This window comes from Gavia stellata, chromosome 9 (assembly GCF_030936135.1).
Source record: "Gavia stellata isolate bGavSte3 chromosome 9, bGavSte3.hap2, whole genome shotgun sequence".
NCBI classification, from domain to species: domain Eukaryota; kingdom Metazoa; phylum Chordata; class Aves; order Gaviiformes; family Gaviidae; genus Gavia; species Gavia stellata.
Genome location: NC_082602.1, coordinates 20,241,943 through 20,267,657, shown reverse-complemented (window position 1 = coordinate 20,267,657; position 25,715 = coordinate 20,241,943). Strand labels below are relative to the sequence as shown.

General features: G+C 39.6%; 2 protein-coding genes across 2 annotated transcripts; both read left to right on the top strand.

The window, feature by feature from the left end:
* The first annotated feature begins 2,891 nt into the window (after nucleotides 1-2,891).
* On the top strand, nucleotides 2,892-14,862 carry GDF10 (growth differentiation factor 10). Its single transcript, XM_059821413.1, has 3 exons — nucleotides 2,892-3,180; nucleotides 8,545-9,452; nucleotides 14,671-14,862. The coding sequence occupies exons 1-3, from the start codon at nucleotides 2,892-2,894 to the stop codon at nucleotides 14,860-14,862; spliced, it is 1,389 nt and encodes a 462-aa protein (XP_059677396.1).
* Nucleotides 14,863-20,907: 6,045 nt separating this feature from the next.
* Nucleotides 20,908-23,875, top strand: GDF2 (growth differentiation factor 2). Its single transcript, XM_009814873.2, has 2 exons — nucleotides 20,908-21,253; nucleotides 22,935-23,875. Exons 1-2 carry the CDS (start codon nucleotides 20,908-20,910, stop codon nucleotides 23,873-23,875), a joined length of 1,287 nt encoding a protein of 428 aa, XP_009813175.2.
* The last annotated feature ends 1,840 nt before the right edge of the window (nucleotides 23,876-25,715 follow it).

Sequence of the window (25,715 nt, the reverse complement as noted above, 5' to 3'; positions counted from 1 at the left end):
ACACAAAAGCCTTTTTTACTGGCCATATATCATTCTTGTCACACCATGTGATTTTGGATGGAATGTGAAAAGGGTTTTTAGAGTTCCGCCATCAGTTTCTATGAGAACCTGCAGCCCACTGCATTTCATTCAGTTAATTTCTAATTAATAAGTTATATACTTAAGGAATGGTCTTGTATGGTCCTAGCTAATTGTGTAGCATTATACATAGCAAGGTATTTTTGTGAGTGAAAAATGAATGAGCTGTCCTACAATAAGTAGTAACCAGAAATTTGGACTGAAGCCCAAATTCAGTAATAATTTATGTTTCATTAACGTCCCTGGAGTTTTAACCTTCATTATCCCTGCTACTGACTTTATTATTAAAAATAAATAGTCAGGCAAAATTATTTTAATATAGATAGACCTAACCCTAAAGGGAGTTAATAAGTCATTTTAGTTCAGAAAAAAAAGAATAGATACTACTCCTGGTGCCCTATATCCCCTCTTATATATTCCCTAGGTACTTCCTACATTATGTTCTACAACAAAACACAAGCACAGGTCACAATAGTTCCTTTGTATAGATGTCTCTAATTTCATAAGAAAACATTATTTGGGGTTTTTTTCATATATAAGCTGTTATTAAGGGTGTGTAACACTATTTATATCACAATGATTTTAGCAGGAAGCTTAGAGCTGCAGTTTAAAATCTTGAATGCATTGCTCTAACTATAGGGAGACTTTCTCCAAGTCCTGGCTTGCAAAGCTTTGACTTGAGCTATTTAAGAAGAAGAAGGAGAAAAAAAAAAAAAAAAAAAAAAAAAAAAAAAAAAAAAAAAGACTCTACTTGGCAAGAGCTTTAATTAGCAGAAATTTCCACGCTAGGAATATTATTCTGCATGAGCAGAAATTGCATAGCTCTTGCCTCTAGATGCCTTAGAGATGCCATTGATTGGCCATATTCAGAACAGGGGAATTATGTGACCCAGTGCTAATTTGAATTCCTTTACCAAACACATTTTTATTTCATCATCTCAGCTGCATAAAAGAGTCAAAGTACCAGAGCTTTAAAGACTTGGAATTCCTGCTGTGCTGCAATAAAATAAGGCAAGAAATATTAGCCATCCCTGGTTGATTCTTTAATTCTTTCCCAACAATGTCAAAGTATCAGTGTCCTACAGGTTTTAGTGCAGGTTAAAGACTGATACAAAGTGTATGCCTGAATAGGAGTTTGGAGTGAGTTAAGGAGAGAGAGAACATTTTAATGGGACATTGGTCCAAAATAGCCCAGCTTGTTCCTACCTCCTGCTGCCTCTTCCTCCTTTTCACAGGACCTTGATTGTATAGAAACAGTACAGACAAAAACCACAAACAACAAAAGGTTTGCTCACACCCCCAGTGGAGGTCATGAGCATGCTACCATGCAGGGGAAAGAAAAAAAAAAAAGGCATCAAAGGATGGTTTGGCTTATTTATAAGCAACGATTAATTAATAGGAGGTTTGATACTTTAACAATCTACATTTGGGCAAATTTGTATTTGCAAATTGTTCGTTTCGTACATTCAAGGGGCACAGAGCAATGTGGCCTGGTGCTAACTCTGAAAATGAATCAAACCTTTCTTTGCCATGATCCAAAAACTACAAACTTGTGGTTCAGAGGCTTTCAATAGTATCTGCTCAGATTTGACACTCCAAGGTTAAAAAAATCACAAAAGAGTTGTGTTATAGACAGCAACAGTAGCTTTTTTCCAACAATTTTTCAATTATTGCATTGTATACTCTCCAAGAAAAGTAACTGTCTTGGCTACTGGAAGACAAGCTTTAAAAAAGGAGGCAGAATGAACAAATTCCCTTAAAATACACCACTCTCCTTATAGGTTGTCATTAAAACTGCTGTTCATTATAGCAGCATTTATACCCGCTGGGTGACTATAAACTATGATTCAGAACTACCTGTGTCACATGATGAATAAGCGCAACATGCACCATTCACTTTTAAATCAACCCCCTCCGACCTAAGCCATGTTAAATCCTTCAGAAATTCACGCCAGTATTCTCCTCCTTCAGATCACACATAGAAATAGCCCGATGACGAAAGTTTACCCATGCACAGCCCCTTTAACCCCTGCTATTTAAGTATCTGCTTGGAATTACCAGTGACCCTTGTTGCACTCTTGGCTAGTTCACACTGGGTCTTCCAGAGTGTGGACCCACCGGGGACTTCTCTTTTCTCTGGGATCCTTGAAACAAACACTATTTACAGGGTTGCCTTTCCAAGACAGCACAGTCAGCTCTGCCGATTGAAACAGAAAAGACCCTTCCACGTCTTTCTGCATGTTCACCCGTTCCTCCTCATGCTGTCCCTGGCATCCACCCACACTCCTGTCCTTTCCCACCGCCTGCCTGACCGCTTGTTATCTATTTGCTTCTATCTTTTAGAAATTATTTTCAATCCCCCGCCGCCCCGCTGGCGCAGGCAGCCGAGGTGCCGTCCTGCCGCAGCGCTCGCTGCCACAGCGGCGGCGGTGACATGTGTCTCCAATCAGCGGCTGTGCGCTAATTAATTTAGATCCTTTCCCCGCTAAGCTTTAAAGAGCGGGGAAGCCCCACGTTGGAGGAATGCAGCGTCCCCTCCCGCGAGTTGCCCCCGCACCCGGACCCCTGGCGCTGTCCCCGCTCCCCGCCGCAGCCCCGCTCTGCCGCCCCCGGGCCACAGATCCTCACCCCCGGGCCCGGGGATTGGCCCGGCGGAGGCGGCATCAGCGGCAGAGGGGGGGGCCGCCCCCATCCTCCCTCCTCCCTCCCCGGCCCCGCCGCCCCCTCGCCCCGGTGCGGCAGGGCCAACCGGGAGACCCAGACGCAGGCTGCGACCGAGCCGCCGCCGCTCCGCGCCCGGCAGCATCCCCCCGATGGCCGGCCGCCTGACCTGCTGCCTCCTGCTGTGGGCCCTGGGCCATGGGGGCTGCCGCTCGCCTGCGGGGGAGGGCGCCGGCAGCGAGCCCGCCTGCCCCGTCCAGCCGTCGGCCGCCCGGGACTCGTCCTCCCCCGGCCGCGGGGGCTCTTCGCCGCCCCCTGCGCTGGGCAGCATCGCTCAGGACATGGTAGCTGTCCACATGCTTAAGCTCTACGAGAAGTACAACCGGGAAGGGAGCCGGCCCGGCGACGGCAACACGGTCCGCAGCTTCAAAGGCAGGCCAGGTAAGACGGGCCGGGCGCGGGGTCACCGCCGGAGCCTCCTCGCCCCTCTTTCGCGTTAAAGTGACGGGTTTGCGCTGAGGTTGTCAGTGACTGCGGGGAGGGTCATGCTGGGTGAATACCGGGGCGACCCTTGCTAACTACACGGGCACGGTGTCTCCGCTCTGCGGACGGCTCCCCTCCCTCCCCCGAGAGGATCTGCAAAAAGGTATCTCCCTTCAGAAAGCCCCCGTTGCTGCGGATGGAAACCATCGGCAAAAGACGCGCTGTTCCCGGTGCACATCGCACTGGGTCGAAAGATCCTTTCAGGGATACTTGGAGCATAAAACTAGTAGCGGGTGCTCCAGCCGCAGGTCCTCTCCTCCGGCTCTTCTCGCAGGCTCACAAGTCTCTGTTAGGAAGAGTGCCGCCTACGGGGCTGCCTAAAACTGCTCGGGATCTTAAATTCATTGTGCTGCCTAAACCTAAGACAGCTGTCTGACCTCTCTCTCCCCAGCTTTACTTGGCTTGATGATGAAGGTGGAAGAGTATATATACTGTGTCGAAACGACACTTCCGTTACCCCAGACTTACTTCAAAATAATAAAGAGGAGGTTTGCGTAGTTAACACTTTAAATTTGTTATCCATTGCCAAGGAAAACCCAAATATCTTTTCTGGAAAATGTCTTCCTCCTTTGGTTAACTCTTACAGATTATAACTAAGATCTTAGCTCTTAAAATAAGAACTATATTAGTTTCTAGAATATAAGTCTTGTTACATTGCCAGAAATATTCATTTTTTTTTGTAGGCACCTCTGATAGATGAATTCAAAATTTGCTTTTGAGTTTCAATCTATTTCTCCTACATTTAAGTCTCATGTATAGAATACAATGCAGCATACAGCATTTCAGGGAATGGTTACCATAATATTGCACAATAATTCATATTCTCTAGTGCACTCCAACTTAATTTCTATTGTATGTCAAATGTAGTAATAAAAAGTAATCATATTCAAGGAGGAGAGATCCCATGGAAGGGTAAGTGGCTAATGAAAATGTCTAGAAATCTAGGAGATAGGATGTAAAGCAATTGCAGACATTTGGGAGAGAAATAAATTGTCATGCTCTAGATCATTAGCTAGCAGCTGCTAATTATAGGGGTTAGGAAGGAATTTCCACTGTGGATGGTTGTTCCATGACCTCCTGTTATCACTCTTATCTTTTTTGTGAACTGAGCAGGGAATACTGGCTGCTACTTGAGTAAGGCCCTGGACCACAAGAGTGATTTGGGAAGAATGCAAGGATTGTGCTATATTCTTTTTCTTTATTTTTAGATTATACTGCTGAACAAGTTACTTGCATCTAAGTGGTTTAAATTCTGGTTTAAAACACTAAAAGAGCAGCATTTTCTACCCACAGATAGACTATACTGAACAATTACAACTCAATAGTATCTTACTCATCTGTCAGATCACGAAACCAAGGCAGAGATGCCTGGAAGTAACCCATCCTTCCATGCGATGGAAATAAAGCACACCTATGCCCAAAACTCCTGTCTCCTGTGTCCTATCTCTGTGTACTTTCTCTACCGGATCCCATCTCTCCCCAGTAACATGGCATGAAAGCAGAAGCTCCTCTGCAATGTTCCTTTGTTCTGACAATAAATTGTATCTATTTGTAATTCATTAACCTAGAGATGAACAATCTAAGATGAACCATAGAATGACACAAGACAAGGGAGGGGAGAAGAACTTTATCTGACAGTATGTTTTTCTTTATCTCCTCCAACAAATTCTAGTGTTTTGTTCTCAAAGAAAAAATTGGCATGTTCTTCTAACAAGATGTGTGGAATGTCTGTTCTTAATAAAATACAGATGATAATTCTGATCCTATTGAGATAAGCAAAACAGACTACACCTACAATAATTTCCTTTTCATTATCCCAAGCGATGAATTTACTTCTCTTTTCTTCTTTTTAAAACATGTACCTTTCAGAAAAATCTGTAACCTTCTGTTCCTATGCTGCAGCTTAAGGCTGTTTGTTAGGGGACACATGACCATCAGTGTTAGTTATGGTTGTCAAGATGAGGGCTCCAGAGGTGCAAAATGTCGGTCCAGGCTTAGTTTGCTCCTTTGTCATATGCATTATTGAGGTTTCCTCAACTACACAATTGTGTTGCCATCCAATATATCCCTTACAGGGTATATAGATGGTGTTGACTGGGTTACTGAATATGTAGTATTTCTCCATATTCAATGTGAGGCACTTGCTATATATATGCATGTGCTATTTGCACACATTCCAAATACAACTTCATGTTCCTCTAGCTGTACTTACCACTTCAGGAATAGTGCTTCACAAACATCTGATCACCTCCTCTCAGCTCACCTCTATGTGTGCTTATAAGAGTTTATTATTTCTCTGATAAGGAGCTGAGAGACAGTCTATGAACTAATTTCTTAAGTTCTTTTTTTCTTTAGGTGCTTTCCAGTTTTCAGGGAACTTTGTAGATTTAGAAAACAGCACCAATTGACTGAAGTTACTTACACAGTCAAGTTGTAAATGGTTTATGACCAAATGTGAAAATATTAAGTTACTGTCCAACTTCACCCAGTTTACTGAGATTGGGGCAATTTAGTCTTCATGGCAGAAATATGCTGCCTAAGTCATGAAACTTCCTCATAAATTGACTCTTGCAGCTCAGGCTCATTGCCTGAACACCATCCATCCTCTGTGCTAAATGAACTAAAGGCCTTGGTGAATAGTAGAAAATAGCAGCCATTTAATTAAGACTATATCATAATGCATATGTGCAAGAAAACTAAATCAGGATTAGCCAGGCAAGTGTAATTCTGGCCTCTAAAGCCTTGCTTTAACATAATTTCATAGCTTAAAATATTTTAAATGAGGTTCTCTGCATATTTCTGTCTCATAAATGTGTTATCAGAAATACCCTGTAAATCTGTTTTGCTAATCTTCACTTACTGCAATGCAACATTCTCCTATGCGGATTACCTACTAAAGGCTAATATTTTCTTTCCTTGGCCACTTGCCTTTTTTTTTTCTCTACCAATCTCTTGCGTGTGTCCTCCACACATCTTGCCTGTATTCCTAACTTGAAGCTGTCTACAGTGATCAGAGGTAGATATAATCACTAAAATATTAATAGCTTTAATGTATACAGATCCTTATTCTGTTCTACAAAGAATTTTTACTTTTGAAGGGTTTGTTTCAGACTAGAATGCAGAATTAATTTAGATGAATTAAAATTCCCTTTCTCCAAGCTATCATTACAAGTTACCTTCCCATACAAAACCCTGGGACTGTGGTCTTTGAAACACCTTTATCCCAGTGACATACATGTTTCACAGTCATATCTATAGAACTGAGGGTGCTAGGAGCACTATACTACTAAAAAAAAATATTAAAAATTTCAAGCGTACACAGCTCAAGTGGGGAGAGGCAGTGGATAAACTTCTTTTTTAAAAACGTGCTTTCTGAAATGAACAAACATTAATAACAGCCTGGTGTTCTAAAGGAAGTACTGCGATTATTATCTTCCTTGGTCTGAAAAATAGGCTGGCAGCCTTGTGAAATTTCTATGCTTCAAAGACTTGAATAGAATCTAAACTTTTTCATATGTTTTTTCATAGTATGAGCACCTGAGCATAATACTAGTGTTGATTAAAAGTTTACTGAGAGGAATCCTGTCCTGAACTGACAGAAACAAATAGGTTCTCATCACAGAATACTGTTTCTGTTGGCCTCTTTGCAACCTGTGAAACCATTATGTGGGCATCAGTACAGGCTGTTCCACTTCACTGCATCAGGAAAAAAATACAGATGGTATAGATGGAAATTGCATACTTGAACATTTGTACTTTCAGACTGCCTACGTGGGTCTGGGATTAATGAACATCCTAACCTGCTGTGGTTTAGTTCAAATGATCGTTCTATCCAGCATGAACTGGAAGACAGCAAGCACCAATTTAGTGAGATGTAGTACTATTAATTTCCATCTTTCAAATGAAACTACTTAAAAGGAAGAACATTCTGACAGGTGGCAGTTAACAGTACTGCCTTTCTGTTGGTGCCAAAGTTTCTGTGGCTCATCATCCACAGTGCATTGAAAATGAAACATAAGTGTTTCCGGGAAGACTGGCTGTTGTGTTTGTTGGGGTTTATTTCTTTTTGGTTTTGTTTTTTTTTTTCTTCCTGCTGCCAGAGAATTTCCAGGTGTGTCAAGAAGGGCTGCCAGAGGGTCTGTCCACTTGAGTTAACTAAAGATGGAAGCTTACCCACTGTAGTCCTTTGATGCATTCTGAGTACCAGTCTGAGCTTGGGAGAACAGGAATCTCTTCTTGGTTCTGCCACCACTTTCCTGTATGTTCTTGAGCTAGTAAAAAAAAAAAAAAAGACAACTTTTCACAATGATAGACTGTGAAGGCATGGTCTTTTGATTCTGGGATTACATTTAACACACTAAGAGGGCTTTCTACTGTTTAAATAAACATGGTGTAAACAGTTATTAGTGTAAAATTGCTCATCTTCCTTGGGAGGATGGTAGAGATGTAACCTGAGCACAAATTGTTCAACTAGCTAAAAAGAAGCTGTATCAAAAGGAGTTTGAATTTTAGGAGTCAGATCATATTCAACAGTAGTTGTCATTAACTTCAAGCAGACCAAAACACAAGTCCTAGAAAACATGTATGTTTCACAGTGCTTTAATCAAAGCTCCTACATGATGTATACTGGAAAGGAGGATTGCTCATAAGAGCAACAGCCCGCAAAATGTGTCACACTGCTTACTTCCAGCCCCCTTGTGAAATGTCTCTTGTGCACTATTTACAGATGGCGAACTTCATATGCTGTTGCCCACACAGTTAGCACTCAGAGATCTTTCAGGAGCCTTTGCAGTCAGCTTTAGATTAGACCATCTTGAATATTAACTGTAAACCTGTTTTTCAGCTAGTGTACTGAGTAAGGTACCATTCTGAGCTCTGCCACAGGCAAATTGGATAGATTCTCTGAGCTTGGCTTTGTTATAAATGAAATAGAAGCACGATTGCTTTTCTTGCCTGCCTGGAATAAAAGGCAGCCTGAAACTGAAAATCTCTGGGAAAAGATTTATCCCTAATGTATACAAAAGGTGTCCAATGTGTTGGACACTCCCAATGTTATTGTAATATTGCTATTAAATATTGTTAGGAGGTTTTCCCCCTCTTATTCACCACAGTTTTAAGCTGAAGTGACAAGCTCACTATACTAGCTGGTTTGAAGTAGGTAAGTGAAAAGCAAAATTTGTTAATCCACTTATATAGGAATAAGAGTCTGACTACTTTTTTTGGTGTCAGATATTTATCCATGTTTTCCTTGCTCTGTTGCAGAATTCTTGGCCCAGAAGCCCTTGTACTGCTTCAATCTGACATCCATGCAGGATTCAGAGATGATCCTTACTGCCACTTTTCACTTCTATGCTGACAAACGCCCTCGGCACCGGGAAGTGTTTTGTAAGCGGTCCAAAAACTCATCCTGCCGTCTCCTTCACCTGCCTCCAATCCTGCGGCTCAACCTCATTTTCCAAAGCATTCACCAGAATTCTGCCTATGGACTAGTGAAAGGGAACATCACCGTGTTTCTTCAAAGGCGAGGGGCTTGGCATGCAAAGGACATTTCACACATCATAAAAGAATCAAAACAGGCTGGAGAGCTCATTCTCTGTGCTGAGCTTGATTCTGGGGAGAAACATCAGGGCTTCCCTGAACAGGTTGCCAGTCATTTACCTTATATACTAGTTTATGCCAATGACCTTGCAATCTCTGAACCTAACAGTGTGGCAGTCAGCCTACAGCGTTATGACCCATTCCCTTCCAATGATGGGGACCCAAATCTATCCCCTAATGCTTCTACTGATACCCGAGTGAGGAGGGATACGTACCTCTCTAGCTCTATTCAGAACAATGAGTTGCCAGAAGTAGATTATAACAACAATAAATACAACAAACATGACATATGGGAGAATGCCTACAAGTCCTTGAAACCAAAAGCCTCACGCAAAGATCGAAGGAGAAAAGGGCAAGAAAATACAGAAACACTTACAAAGTCTCAGGTGCTAAATTTTGATGAGAAAACAATGAAGAAAGCAAGGCGAAAACAATGGAATGAGCCAAGGATTTGTTCAAGAAGATACATGAAAGTTGACTTTGCTGATATTGGCTGGAATGAATGGATCATATCTCCCAAATCATTTGATGCCTACTACTGTGCAGGGGCATGTGAATTTCCAATGCCCAAGGTAGTATGCCTTTTCATTGTTGTTAGCTTGCAAACAGATCTACTGTTCTGCCTATCCAACTACGTTGTTAGTTAGATTTTCCTTTAGATTTTTACCTTTTCCACTGTGTTCTGTTGCCTTGTTCAGCCTAAATAATTTTAGCAGTATCATTTCCATCAACTTATTCATGAGAGTGCAAAAAGATTCCAAGCTATCTTTAAATGTAATCTGAACAGTAAAAAAAAAGTCTCCAGTTTATCTTTCAGTTTCTCATCTTTTATCTTGAAACCATAACATAAAGACTTATGCATCCCATTAAAATATTGTTACACACACTAAATCATCAAACTACTCTGCTGTGGTAGCAGAAGTATAAAGTATCATATGCTAATAATAAAACAAGGTACTGTATCAGCGTATTTCTGAATTCCGCTGGTAATACCTTAGGAGAAAAATGCAGAGTAGTGACACTGAGGTATTTTTAACTTTAAGAAACTACTTGTCACTTTGAAAATAAGAATGCTGGTTAAGCGGATATTTGCATCTCAAAATTCTCTGGTGCTTTTTTAATTTACTAAATTCTTAAAATTAAGATAATCCTACTGGAACAACAAAACTGATTTACTTTATGTGGCTGGAAATGCCAAATAGCTGTCCGTAACACTCTAAAGCTAGCGTACTGAATTCCTCCTATAGAAGCAGCATGAAATTTGCTAATAGAGAGGCAAACATGAACTCCTGCTTCAATGGAATTTCGATTTGGCCCACTCCCACTCACTTGCTCTGTGGCAAGAAGTAGAAATTTTGGCAATCCTATGTAGCACAAGAATTATCGGCATTTTATAGGACTTTCAAGTAATGGGGGAGGGGAGGATTTGAAGCACTGCATAAGCTGCATGTTTAGAAACTGTAATTATTTTGCAATTTTACCTACAAATGGGCTGATTATTTATTCTACTGCTATTTTTGCATGTGGTCACTTGGCACATAAATAATGGATAGTGTTTTACAGCAGAGAATTTCAAAGCTCTGAGACAGGAATCTGCCCTACTTTACATACAGGGAGACTGATGTATGTTTGTGTTGAAATAAGCAGTATGATTTCAGGAAGAGTAGATATGCAGGCTAGTTTAAGTCCAGGAACAGTGGGAATCCAGACATCAGGGTAGGGTGTACAAATCTGACCACATGTTCCTGTGTAGCTGGCCGATGCTGAACCATTTATACATAAATTGATACACGGTCTGGTAAAAATTAAAGCTTGCACAGGCTCACATACAACTTCACCTTTTTCTTGTAGTATAAAGAGATCATGCAACACAATCACCATTTAACTTATCCAAAAAAAAAACCCCACAGCCTGGGAATATGAGTTCTCTGCCATATACCACAGTCTAATGCACCATTCATACATACCAAACCAAAAAAAAAAAAAAAACAGAGGGCAGATACACTTAACACATGTGGCTTCTTGTGAGCAAAACAGCATGACACAAAAGCTGACAGAACAAAAAGAGAGTGGATCCATTTCTAGCTGTAATAGTTAAATAAGCTTATATTGCTGGCTTATTTAATGTCTTATCTAGAAATATTACTTGCTATAAAATAAAGATTCTCTTGTAAATCAAAAACACTTTAGTTCTCATTTTGATACTTGTTTTCTAGATAAATTAATGTGGCTGCACTAGCATCTTGGTGCCAAAAAAAACCAAACCAAAACAAAACAAAACCCCAGAGAACTTTAAAGCTAAATCACAGATACATAGATTTGAGGATTCTTGGTTTGACACACTCTTTGATTGGGTTTGATTTGGAAGAGGTCTACTTTTTGTTAGCTTTGTAAGAGGAGAAGAAATAGAGGTAAACTGTAACTTTTTTAAATGACTGTTTCCAAATGAACAGAGATAACTAGAACATCAGTATGAATGAAGCTTCAGGTCAGAGCATAAGAATTGCTAAATCTTATGGAGAGAGAAATAGCTTTTGTTCTTCCATATATATCCTAAGTCAGGAAAGCATGCATATGGTCTTGGCACTCCTAAGTCAAAGGCCAGACTAAGGCTATTCATGAAGATTTGGTCTACACAGTCAACCTGTGATGGACAACAAATAACTTATTTCCAAGGTACTCTTTTAGAACTGTGGAGATAGGATTGTATTTATATACCTGGCATGTAGAGAATCATCACATCGTATGATTTTTATTTTTTTTTTTTAAAGTATCGGTACATCACTCTGCCCACCTACTTTAATAACCGCAATTCTTGATCTAGATACAAAATACCTCTGGTACAAATCTTGTCATAGCAAGTTCACCTACCTTACTGCTGAAGTTCTTACTCCCTGAACTGTGAGGGGTAAGACTAGCTTATGTGGTTGATAACAGCTGGCTGCACTGCTGCGTTTGCCAAATAAATGCTAGTCCTACGGGTAGTAGAAGTAGGTGGGAACATACCCTTTCCCTGGTCTACAGTTAATTAGAATTCTCTTGATTTCATCCTTCTAAGTGTATCAGTTCATGAGTTTCATTTTGAGAGCTGAATTCAAACCTGAAAACGAAACTTTCCTGAAGCTAAGAAGTATTGCTTATTAAGATGCCGGGGGGGGGGGGGGGGGATTGTTTTCTGAGGAGCAAATTCATGATAAAACAGACTTTAAAAGGAGTGTAAGCCAGGCAGAAGGGGAGGATCTAAAGTATTTCAAACCTGCTGTTCAATTGCTTTTTGGCTACATCACCATCTTTCTATTTTCTGAGGCCCAAAATGTTCCTAAACTAGGATTGTCCTAGAGGTTAAGTAAGAGCAGAACCTGGCCTGCTGTATATAACTTAGTAGCCAGCATTTAAAACATTAGCACTTCCTCAGTGCCATCACTACTGAGCATTCAACTCATTATTTCAAGCTTTCCACTTTAGCACATTGGTACAAAGGCTACTGTGAAGCCTAGCCCAAGATCACTGAACACTCGCGCCAGGTTTCCAGAAGGGCTGGAAAATTCAGAGCCTGGCTGGATGCGGGATGGGTGTGCTGTCTGGCTCTGCTGTGGACGTAGGGCTCAGGCAGCCAAATTCTGTACAGAGTAATAGTCCATAATAAACATTTTTCTCTATAAGCATTTTCATGCATAGTGTATACACTTGCAGGCATTAGAAACCTAATTATTGCTGTTGTCTTGGTAGACAGCTGCTCACGTTAGATTTTGCTCACATCTATTTGTTCCTTGCAGATATTAGAGACTGCACAGCTGAAGAAGATCCTAGTAGGGTCTTGTGCAGGTTCATACCTAGGAATCCTGTAAGTCAGTAACTGGCACTGAGGGCAATGATGGCTATCCCCTGCATGGGGTTAACAAATTCTGTTTCAGTAGCACATTAGGATCTGTGAATGTTTCAAATAGCAATATAAAATAATAGAGGTGTTAGGAACACTTCAGGAGGTTTTCATAAAGGTTAAAGTAAGAACTTGATTCTAGAAGCTCTAGCTCTTTGAATTTCTAAACTCTGCAGTTGCCTAAATGCATGAAAGCTGCTTCTGTCTCTCTTTTGCTGTCCAGATTTGCTGACATGGCCCATGTGGGTAGAAGCTTATTTCTACTTCTCACAGCAGCTGTGAGACTAATTCACTGCTGCTTGTTTGTGGACAGCTTTGAAATCTAAAGGTGAAGGGTGGCATGAGAGAGCAAGCTGTTGCTAATTATGTCAATACATGCTAGTTACAGAAAGACACTTTCCAGGATTGGTCACTTGTTGGGACTTGGCTATAGGGATGCTGTCTTGAAGCCCCAAAGGATCAAGGACAGATTTCACAGTTTCTCCTTGTAATGGCTCAAATGAGGTCACTTTAGTTAAGGAACATATGAAAGCCTTAATAGCAGTTAAGGTTGTCATCTGGTTTGCTTATATGTTATGCTTAAAGTAAATGTATCAAAATTGAATTATCCTAAAAAATAGGTCCTTTGGATCCTTTGTTATACCCATGGACTACATAACTTTTCATGTTGAAATGAAAAATTGTGGTTTGCATATATTCAATTATTTGAAAAATAGAGAAGATATAGGAGACATTAATTCTTCTCACTTGAAGTACCTGCTTCCATGTGGCGGTGTGCAAAGTTCCTATTTGTTGTCCCACAGATGTCATTTTCCACCGGATATACAGCTACATACCAATAGTAAACCTGTGCTTGACTGTATGTACCTCAAGCAACAGAAGTGGCGAAAACTGTTTAGTACTATTCAGTTGCTCAGACTGCAAGGGTCAAGTGTAGCTTGTGAATAAAGGCTAAAAAAAAAGAAAAGTTGCATTTAACTACTAAACAGTATACTATTGACATATCTTAACTTTTCCCTTTTCTTATTCACAGTGCTGTTATGCCTCATGGCTGCCTCCTCTTCTCAAATATTTTTCCTTGTATTGTTTACTGCATCCAAAAATTAATAGTAGAAATAAGATCGTGGCTCAGTACCCTGAACAGTATATAGATGTAAAGCTGCTGTGAAACCTCACTTCATACTTCTCCTGCCGTCCCAGCCTTTTGTTTTCTTCTCCCACTTTGAGGCTAGCTCAGGGTGGAAAAAAAAAGAAGCCTGGAGAGGAAGGCAGAGAGAAGCAGACAAAGACTACAGATATGAAGTGCTTGTCATGGGGTTATGATCAGAAAGGCTCTGTCAGGTTGTTTGACTATTCTCGAGTAACTCCCCCCTGTGGACACGACTTCTGGAGCACTCTGCTCTTTTAGAAAACAGTATTTACTCCAGGAAAAAGTAACTAATTCGAGGTTAGCGTACATGAGGAGGAATACTACATAGGGATAGTTATTTTGGAAATAATTACAGTAGCCAGTTTTCCAAGACAAGAGGTTAAGAAAACAAAAGATAACATCTTATGACTGAGAAGTGTGACCTACCTTAGTCCTTTTCTCCTGCATGCCTGCCTCCAGCATCTAGTAGGTGCTGTCAGGGACATTCTTTCTTTAGGCTACTGACTGCTGGCTGTGCCACCAGTGCCCTCCTCTGGTATTTATGAAGGCAGCATAAGGAACACAAAATATATTTTGGATACACCCTGCACAGGAAAGCTGGAAGTGTGAGGGACTGACTATGCTGTATGGCCCTGTGACTCAATCACATATAGTCACTTTTTCGACAAACAAAAAATCATAATTGTTATCATTTTCCAAGTCCATCTGAGAAAGTAACCACTCATAAATGAAGCGATAACTATTTCCATCTCTGTTCCAGATTGTCCGGCCATCAAATCATGCTACAATCCAGAGCATCGTAAAAGCAGTGGGAATCATTCCCGGAATCCCAGAACCCTGCTGCGTTCCTGACAAAATGAGCTCACTGAGTGTCCTGTTCTTAGATGAGAACAAAAATGTTGTTTTAAAGGTATATCCCAATATGTCGGTTGAAACTTGCGCCTGCCGGTAAGCTCATACAAATGCACCTTTAACGAGACCTACACATCCTGCCCGACTACACTGGGAAAGTTGTGAACGGGAAATGAATCCACTTGTGTTGATGAATGAATGCAAGCCTACAATTCCTCTACAGAAAGCATGCAGAGAGACTAAAATGATACACATGCTTACCTGGAAGGATATGTCTCACTGTCATCATTTGTCTTTCATATTCATATTCCAGGAATTCAATAATTTTAAAAATATCTTCCTAACCCACCTAGCCAAGACACCTGGTGTTTAGTGAGAAATTTAAGTGTAAAGTCTTCCATAATCAAAGGACTAAAGTATGTTTTTATATGCTATTTTTCTGACTATTTTATCTCTTCAGTTAACCAAGAAGATGGGAAGCGAACTTGCAAAGGCAGGCTTATTTTAGAGTATCACTTTTGTACACAAATCAAAACTTTTTGCCTAAAACACTCATACTTTTAGTCTGCATATTTATACTGAAAAATGCTGTAATAAAGGGCTTAAAATGTATATTTTCTTCAGGATGCAAGTATAGTGCACTGCATAAGCTTTCATATAAACAGTATGTTAATATAGCCATTTTTGGTTACCCTTCCCTAATATATAATTCGTTCTACAAAAGACATATGTAATATCCCACACTTTTGGTTTGCTGAATAATTTCAGGTTGTTAAACATATTGTCTGAGTAACAGATACTATATAGTAATATGTTGAAATACTAAAAATAAAATAACCAAGATTTATATTTTTGTAAATTATACTTTATATCCTCTAGATTGTTACATGCTTTTAACAAAAGCTAATAAATTAAAGGTACAGTAGTATCTAAAAATAGTTGAATTGTCTTTCTATAAATGCACTGTTACATTCTGTTAATTAGATGGAAACATGTAAATACATGTTAAGCTTGTCATAATGCACCTCAATAGATTAAAGACAGAAGGGAATACTATGCTCATCTAGACCAACCTCTTGATAGCATAGATGAAATAACCTTGCCCAATAGTTTCTGCACCCTGCATTATGGAACTTCTGTTTTGAGATTGGGAATATCTGCATAAATTTGGCTTTAAACATTTCATGTGATAGAATATCTCTACTGGACTACAAGTTGTTGTTCCAAAAGTTAGTGCTCTTTGTTCAAATGCAGTGGCTTAATCCTAGTCTGAATTTGTTGAGCTTTAGCTTCAATTCACTTGATCTTACTGTAACCTATTTTATTAGATCCCTTTTATCTATTATCCAAAATACTTTCACTGTGTATTTTTAGTATATAGAGCAGGGTCAAATTACATTTTGGCTAAGATTTAAATAGGTACTTTGATTTCTTATTCTAAGCCTCAGAATAATTTCTCACAGCTTTTTCCTGAACCCTTTCCAGAACTTTCATTAACTTTCTTTTCCAGCAATGAACATCAAAATGAGACACAATATTTCGCAGTGGTTCCGTTAGAAGTCTTTATAGAAATGCAGTCTCTGTGTCCCACTAACTCCTATACAATCCGCTGTTGATACATTCATGGTAACCCTTGTAACTGCAGCACTCCTTTAAGCTGATGTTCCATCAATGTGCCTGTCAATCATCTTTCTCATATCCGTGCTTGCCAGGAGACACTTGCCACATATTCCATTTTCACCCACCTGCTGTACAATAGCATAGGCAGACCAGGAGCAGAACAAACTTCTGAAGTCTGTGAGGCAGCACAGAATGCAAGGTATGGAATGTTTCCTCCTCAAGAGACAGTCTAACCTTCTGCACTATCTTATCCTATTAAGAGTTGTATGTTTAGGGGGAAGATACTACACACACTACCTTCTGATGAATGACTAACTGGAAGGCTCCTATCCTGTGAAGGTGCTAGGTAACTTCTGCCACCAATATTCCGTACTCATGTGGTGCAGATTTCCAGACACAGAGGTGTATAAATGTAGTACTTCCTGCAAACCTACATAAAAGCAAGATTCAGTGTGTATGGGCATGTCTGCATGGTTACTCTCACTGCAGTCCCTGCTAGTTCCTCCCGAACAGCTCTCAGTAAGAAGTAGATAGTTCTAAGGCACCTTGTAGTGACTGCTAGTTATAACTGCCAAAAGATCATGGATCCAGCTAGGCATTTCTTCTTCTCCCAAAGTACTACAGTGATTTACACTGGAACTACTGGGACAAACCTTTGTATACTGTTGCTGGTAAAGATCTCCCTTAAGAATGTAGGGATTTATGTTTTTATAAATCATGAGAAACTCAACTACAACTGACAAAGTAATGCTAATGCATAAATAAAAATTATAAAGTTCTCAGAAATTCATCATTTATTCCTATGGAACAGCCATATGCATGAAACTTTTCAAAGTATCTTAAGTCATTGTAATTTCTGTTCTCCATGAAAATCTTCTGTAGGTCTAGACTTGCTCCCATTTACACAGAATCACAGAATCACTATGGTTGGAAAAGACCTGTAAGATCATCAAGTCCAACCATCAACCAACACCACCATGCCCACTAAACCATGTCCCACAATGCCACATCCACATGTTCCTTGGACACCTCCAGTGAGGGTGACTCCACCACTTCCCTGAGCAGCTTATTCCAGTGTTCACCACTCTCTCAGTAAAGACATTTTTCCTAATATCCAGCCTGAACCTCTCCTGGCGCAACTTGAAGCCATTTCCTTTTGTCCTGATTTAGTATCAGCTCTGAACAGAATGACATATTAGCCTAGTGTGCTTATGTTCTCATCTATTGCATTTTGTTTTCCTTAAGGAATCTTTTCTATATCTTGAATTAGTCCTTGGGCACAAACTTTCTTTCCAAGATGTGCTGATGCAAGCAATAAGGAAAGATACCATCTATGATCTGTTATAAGGTCTATAGAACATCAGGGAAAACACTACTCCTATACTCATTAGGATACCTATAAAACCCTGAAAGGTTTAGTCTGCATTTGTTTGTTGGCATATCTATTCTATTTATCACAGGTAAAACAAAATTATACCTGTAAGTGGCATAGGTCTCGAGGCATACCCTTACTACACAAGCAATACAATTCTCTTATTAGTAAAGTTTGTTTCATATGGAGTTTAGCTGCACCGGTGAATTCTCTAATGTGAACAAGGTCTTAAACCACTATTTGTTGAGAAGTGGCTACTACTTTCTGGGACTTTGGTATTTGGATGTCTGATCTTCCTCTAGAAAAGGAAACTTTGCATCTGAAATGGCACAAATGCAGTCAGCTGCTGTTGGAAGACTGATACCCTTACTCTCTTCGTCCCAACAGATCTTTTGATTTCTGTGAACATCCTATAAAACATTCCACTCAATGTTTAAGTTTTTAGAGAAAGTTACTATTGGCAAACACTGAAAATAGCAGCTCAAGATACTTCCACCAACTAATCCTAAAAGAATTGAGGATATATTAATACAGGATGATTAAAGACAGATAAAACAGGAAAACAGCTGATGCTAGCCAGCCAAGTGTTAAGGACATTTTTTTCTAAAACAAATCTAATTTCATTCTTTGAGGCCACAGTTTAATTGCCAGAGGTAACAGCAACCTAGAATGCACCTAGGTTTTTGTGGAGTATTTCAATTCACTTGCACAAGGCTGCATAATTAAAATAAAACACTGGACAATATTAATATATTTGCGTATCACATGAATTAACAACTGTCTCATTGCCAAACCTCAAAGAGCAGCTTTCAAAAGGAATTGCCACTGAATGAAACTGTTCATTGTAAAGTTTCTGTAAAGCTGACACTTGGCTTGACACTATTTGACATCTTTATACATGAACTGGAGGTCTGTATATAACAACCCCCACAGTATTTGCGGAAGGCAATGTTTAGGAGAGAGGTATTTATATAGATCACTTGATCTAGCTGCACTTTATGTAATCAAAATTCATTTTAAGGTAGACAGATGAAGAACTTAGTACCTAGGCACAAGGAATGGAGGCTGCTCCCACTGAGTAAAAGACTGCACCCTTGAAAGCCATAACTCTTGAAACAATTTTGGTGGATATCATGGACTTATGGCACAGTATGAGCATCCAGGGTGATGCTATGTAAAGAACGCTAATGAAAGCTTTAAAAAGATACACACTGGAGTAGTGAACCACATAAGGAAAGAAGAATTTATTTCTGCATGTGGCACTGGTGGACTGCCACTAGAAAACTATGTATAGCCCCAGTGTTCACCTTTTCAAAAAGACATTCAAATTCTGAGAGAGACTCAAAAAAGAAACAAAAACAGCTAGAGAAAATGTCTTATGTGACTAAAAAGCACAATCTGTTTATTTTATCAGAAAGCAAAGTGAGAAGTAACTTGATTACACTGTACTCTGATAGGGAGAAAATGCCAGCACTATGGGGCTCCTTAAGCTGGCCAGAAAGTTACAAGAACTCCATCTAGAAGGTGAAGCCAGGCACAATGAAATAATAAATGAAGCACCATGGTTTTTTAAGTGTAAGAAGTAAGTTACACTCTTTTAGAGTAAGTGCTACAAAAATTGAAGAAACCTTTGATTCATTGACAACTTCAGATAAGTTCTGGAGACCCTTAAAAAGTAATGTTTTAGCCAAAAACAAGCAATTGGGCTCTGTACGCAGGTAGGAAACACAAAGGACTTGAGTAAAACATAACAGTCTTGCTATGCAGGAGACCAGGATCAATGTCAAATAACCCTTTTTTAATTTACACCATAGGAACGTAATTAATCAGAATCTTGGATCCCAGTTGTCCCTTGAACAAACACATAAGTGAGTATTTCAGAAGTCTGGGGTCACGTTAAACACTGTATATGCGCTGCTAGAAAACTGGAGAAGAACGGCCAGAAAGGACAAAATTTTGTCTGCATCTTTGCAATGAGATTTTTTTTAATGTAAAAGCTCATAATACTATTCAGAATTTATGACATGTGTACAGTATGGATTGAGTTGTGCTTAGAAAAAATGATACATTAGTAGTACAGATAAAACTCTTATGTATCATTAGATTAAATCATAACACATTCATTAAGATAAATAGCAAGTGATATTTTTGTCTGTAAATAAACTAGTTTTTTTTTCTTCTGTATCATGAGAAATTCTATCATCAGTCTTGTATTTCTGCCTTGGCCCATTCTTCTCATGGATAACAGTATCTTCATAGATAATCTTCTGTATCTTCACAGAGACGTTTTACTTTCCATGTGGCCTTCATTTTGAGGTCACTGAAATAATGACTGGTTGTTCTTGGACTGGATTGACCATCAAGAATCTAAGAAATATATTACATAAGATACTATAAAAATGAGACTAAATTCCCATACACCAAAGGAATCAAACTGAAAATGGACAAGCCTGCAAACAACATGATGCAAACTTGACACAAAACAGATATTTCGCTGTGTACAAACAATAGCTCTTGGCTGATAAACGGAAAGAAGTTTTAAGGTTGTTTGTATTGTCATGAGATCACGTCTTGCAGAGTCACAGGTCTCCACCAAATGATTGGGGATTTTCTGATGGCATGTGAAGGGACTGTAATAAAGATTTGTGAGATGTTATTTACTAATAGCTAATAGAGAAATTTTGTTCTAGATCTCTGTTTTCTAGTCTTGATAAAAACAGTGTACTCTTCTACGTCCCTAAGAAAGCTTCTCTCTGTGCTGGCAAGGAAATGGTAGAAGAGCGTAATTAAGCAATGATGACCCTAAAGTGAAATGTGGATTCTTTACAATATACAATGTCCTTCCCACCAGCCACATGTGTTTGTCAGATGTTTATAGAATCTTCATTAACTAAGCTTTGCTAGATAACAGAAGCTGAAGCATGGCATCAATGACTCTGATAAGGGCAAGTGTACAACCAATCTGCTTGACAACTGACAAGAGGCTGGGGTTTGAAGCAGACTGCAAAAAGAACACAAGAAAGTGATTTGCAAAGGGCATTCCAGCTGTTTGCCTTCCATCTCCTTTCCTCTGTCTGTAATGAAACAAGATTTTTAATCAACTAAAATACCCTTGTCGTCTTGTCTCTCCATCACAAAGTACATATAGAAGAAATGCATTATTTTGGAGTATTAGCTGCACTGTCTGTTTTCAACATCATTGCCTGTTTGACAAGAGGCAAGCCTTTGGAAGACTGGGACAAGTTATCAGCTATGGGAAAGTCTGATGCACACTTTCGTGATCCTGGGGAAGTGGAAGATGAGACTCATTTCAACTTTAAATCTTTCTTGGAGAATATGAAGACGGATTTACTAAGGAGTTTGAATTTGTCAAGAGTCCCCTCACAGGTGAAGACCAAAGAAGAACCACCACAATTCATGATTGATTTATATAACAGATATGCTGCAGACAAGTCCTCCATCCCTGCATCCAATATTGTAAGGAGCTTCAGTACTGAAGGTAGGAGAAGTCCTAAATATGTGGACTAGAATTTTTAAAGAAGTACATGGACAGTAGGTACTCAGATTCTTTCGAAATTCAGAGGGAATTGAGTGCCTAACTTCCACAGATTCTTTAGAAAGGAAACATTAAAATTTTGGATTGTAATCTTGCTCTGTAGTTTCTTTCAATCTTTAGAAAAATGCAATTGCCTTTAGTTTTCTTCTTTGATATTTTCACTGTACAATATTCTGTTCTCAAATGCATCAACTGAGATGATGCACTGAATAACAGGGTTTACATAATGATGCTTCTCAAAGCTAGAGATTTGGAACTGAGTTTTAATGTTAGAATGCAAACTTTTGATCATCTATAATTGAGACATCCATGCTAGTGAGCTCTTCTTTCAGGTGGGCTCTTCTCATATTTAAAATATGAGCCAACTGAGAAATGTGTCTCTGGATCCAAGCAAGGAACAGCAGTGCTCCCCCAAAATTCTGGTTTAGATGGACAGATTTATATGGAAATGGGTAGTCAAGCTTGTCTAAACTAAAAAAATTCAAGATCCCTGTCTGTGTAATATTACATAGGCTTTTAAAAGCTCCATCACAAGAAACAGTAAAAAAGTTAGAAGTAAATGCAATCCTTGTGACAAAAATGAGACAGGGAGAATCAAAGATTCTGCTTATGTGAAAAATAGACATACATACGTAACAGCACTACAGAGAACTCCAAATTCCCAAATTAGTGCCCCTAGTCCTGAAATGGAAAGAAACCTTAACAGTATGAGATAGATTATATTTTCCATATCTCACTCTTCTCTCCAACTGCTTTAGTGGGTAAACACTGTGAAGAAGTGTAAACATTAGCCAATTAAAATTGCCCTAAAACCCAATCATGATTGAGTAATTATCTCACATTGACCATCAAATAGACATCAGTCAGTGATGACTTTTAAACACTACCAACCTGATCTTCCAGCCAAATATCTGCCCCTCCCAAGGCAGAGTTGCTTGTACTGCACATACCTTTGCAGGGAAAAAAAAAAAAAACAAACCAAAAACCCACACAAGCTCAGTGAGTCCAGTCTGGAACGGACTGGGACCTGCACATGAAAGGCTGTTTAACACCTAGTCCCAAGTTAGACAGACCCTGAAGCTCCATTTCAGGGTTTTCAAAAACTTTTCTATTTCCCCAGACTCCCAGTAATCCAAGCTACTTTCAAAGTTATCTGAAGACAACAACAAAAGCCTCAGCACAGCTAGTTCTTAGAGACACTTAAATACTTCATGCCATTGCCTGATGATGAACAGGAAATTCATAGGGGTTTTTTTAGGAATTCTTTGTGTAAAAATCTCTTTAGAAATTGCTAAATCTGAACACTCCCCAGATGCCTTATTTATGTACTTAATACTAATCAGCATCATCCACAGCTTGTTCTAGGCAGACTCTTTATGCCGTCTCCACATACTCACCCGACCACGCAATCTTGGTGAAAATACTACCAACATCAGGGACCTCCGTTTCCACTTTTCACTCCCTGCCCTTGAAACATGGCCAGAAGACATTTTTTGTTGGTATTTTTTAATGCTGGGTAGCCATGCTCTTATTTTACCTCCAAAATACACCCTGAGTCTTTTAAAAGCGAGTTATTTGGACAGTCAAAAGCACTGTAACCACGTGTTTTAATTTCCTATTGCAGATGTTGTTTCTTTAGCTTCACCTGAAGAAAATCCATTTCAGAAACACATCTTGCTCTTCAACATCTCTATTCCACGATATGAGGAAATCACCAGAGCTGAACTGAGAATTTATATCTCCTGCCACAGGGAAGTTGGGTCTCTCTCTAGGCTGGAAGGCAACATGGTCATTTATGATGTTCTAGATGGTGACCACTGGGAAAACCCAGAAAGTACCAAATCTTTCCTTGTCTCCCACAATATCCAGGAGTGTGGTTGGGAGATATTTGAAGTGTCCAGTGCTGTGAAAAGATGGGTCAGGGCAGACAAACTGAAGACTAAAAACAAATTAGAGGTTGTTATAGAGAGTAAGGCTCTGGGTGGTTTCACTTGTGGGAAGCTGGATATCAGTGTTAGCCCTGACACTAAAAATCTGCCCCTGTTAATAGTGTTCTCCAATGACCGCAGCAATGGGACAAAAGAGACCAAAGTGGAGCTCCGGGAGATGATTGTTCATGAACAAGGAAGTGTGCTAAAGAAATTAGGAAAGAACAACACTTCATCTGAAGAGGAAGAACAGGGAAAGGAAAAGGCCATCACTGAGCCCCACCGGCATTCCTCCAGAAGCAAGAGAAGCATTGGAGCCAACCACTGCCGGAGAACCTCCCTCCATGTGAACTTTGAAGAGATTGGCTGGGATTCCTGGATTATTGCACCGAAAGATTATGAGGCTTTTGAGTGTAAAGGAGGTTGCTTCTTCCCTCTGACAGATAACGTTACCCCAACAAAACATGCTATTGTCCAAACTCTAGTGCATCTCCAAAACCCAAAGAAAGCTTCCAAGGCCTGTTGTGTTCCAACCAAATTGGATTCAATCTCCATTCTTTATAAGGATGATGCTGGTGTGCCCACTTTGATATATAACTACGAAGGGATGAAAGTGGCAGAATGTGGCTGCAGGTAGTATACAAGGCAGAATGTCCAAGAATAAGAATACCCCCTTTTTCTGCTCTGTGTAAATCTGTACTTTAGTGATGCAAATTAAAATCCTTGCAAACAAGGTTTGGAGCAGGGTATGGGGCTGGCTGTTGCTGTTGCTGCTTGTTTTAAAAGAAAACTGGCATTTAAAGAACGGCAATCATTGTAAATAGCCTGCATTACATATCACAGCAAAGTGAATACTGGATTAAAATATTGTGAGATTGAATGAAGTATGCGTTATTTGGCAAAAGTGATACAATTCGAATACCTTATTTCAACTTTTCTGTTTAATCAATTCTGTTTAGGTCACAAACTAAAGGATGTTCAATGTGGATTTAGGATGTCCTGTAAATGTTTAATAGGTATTGAAATCTAATTCTCTCAGCCAACTCTGACATTTTCAACTTCTGTAAAACTCAGTAAATGGAATTTAATCTGCATGGTAAAGTCCGGAGTCTAAATCCTGCAAGCCTTTTCTCATATCAGTAATCTCAGAGGCTTTTACAGGCAAATTAATTACTCTGTAAGTGAAGATTTGCAGTATTCAAAACAGAAGAGACCCAAGTTTCCTTCTGAGGGTAGCAGGTGCCTTGGTTTCAGCTTTCTTATCCTCAACATCCCTATTTTTACCCCTTTATGGCGCATACTTGAATGATAAGAAGTGCAGCCTTCCGCTTCTAAGACACTGTTTCCTAGGAGGAACAGCAGCCCTTATCTCCGCACAAAGATAAGGAGCCACTTTGACCTACTGCATATTCTTAGTATTTCTTTGCAAGAACGTGCAGTCAAACGACGTTCAGCCTTAGAATCTGTATCCTAAGAGCAGTGGGGGTTGGCAGAGCTCAGCACTTGTGAAAAGCCCAGGCTACTTATTTAGCGGCCTAAATATGTTCTTTGGAGTCTGACATTAGGCTCCATTTTTTTTTAAATTTCTTCTTAGGAGAAGCTCTATTTTACCTACAAAATTCTTTCACCCATTAGAAGTCTGGGAAAAACTGAAAACTTCTATCTGTGTTCTATGAGACTTATACTGCTCTATGGGAAACATACTATCGTACAGTAGTTCTCCTGACTTCAGTTGTATTTTCACTAAAAAAGGACCCCATCTTAAGTAAACTTCCTTTGATTTTAATGAAGGTTTTGCCTGTACAAGAACAAAGTGTCTTCTGTTGGTTTCAGGTGATAGGTGTAAGTGCTGTACAATGCCACCATAGTCCACCTCACTTCTAGCCCTCCACCACCTCACACACACACACACAAAAAAAAACTATCAGAGAACACTTTTGATCCAAACCCATGGCAAACTACACATCTGTTCAAAATGGTGAAGAATATTGATGAGGCAAAAATCTAAACAGTCACTTAATGTATGGAAGCAACAGGATTTAAATGGATACATATGTTTTAAATTAGGGCAGCCTGTGGGCAAGACGAATTCATGTGGCATAAACAGGTCAGCTTGAAATCTAATACAAAGTTTATTTACTATTGTTAAGTTAATACAGAGCAAATAGCAGGTGAGTTTGAGCAGGACGGTTGTAATTCCATCAAGAACTTCTAGTTACATCACAAACCATGAGCACAAAGCACAATTCACCAGAACCCTTGCACTGATTTATAGCCTTTTCCTTTAGAACTGGGCTGCAATTGGATCAGATCTGAGATTTGGGTCCGTGCAAACTCTATCCACCCATAGCTGCATGTCATTAACCTCTTAAGCTTCCTGTGGCAGTCCTCTCATTTTACCACTCCCCACTGGCTTCTGTCATCTTACAGTCATCATTATGTCTTCCTCCTTTCAGAACTCCCTGTATTCTCTCCAT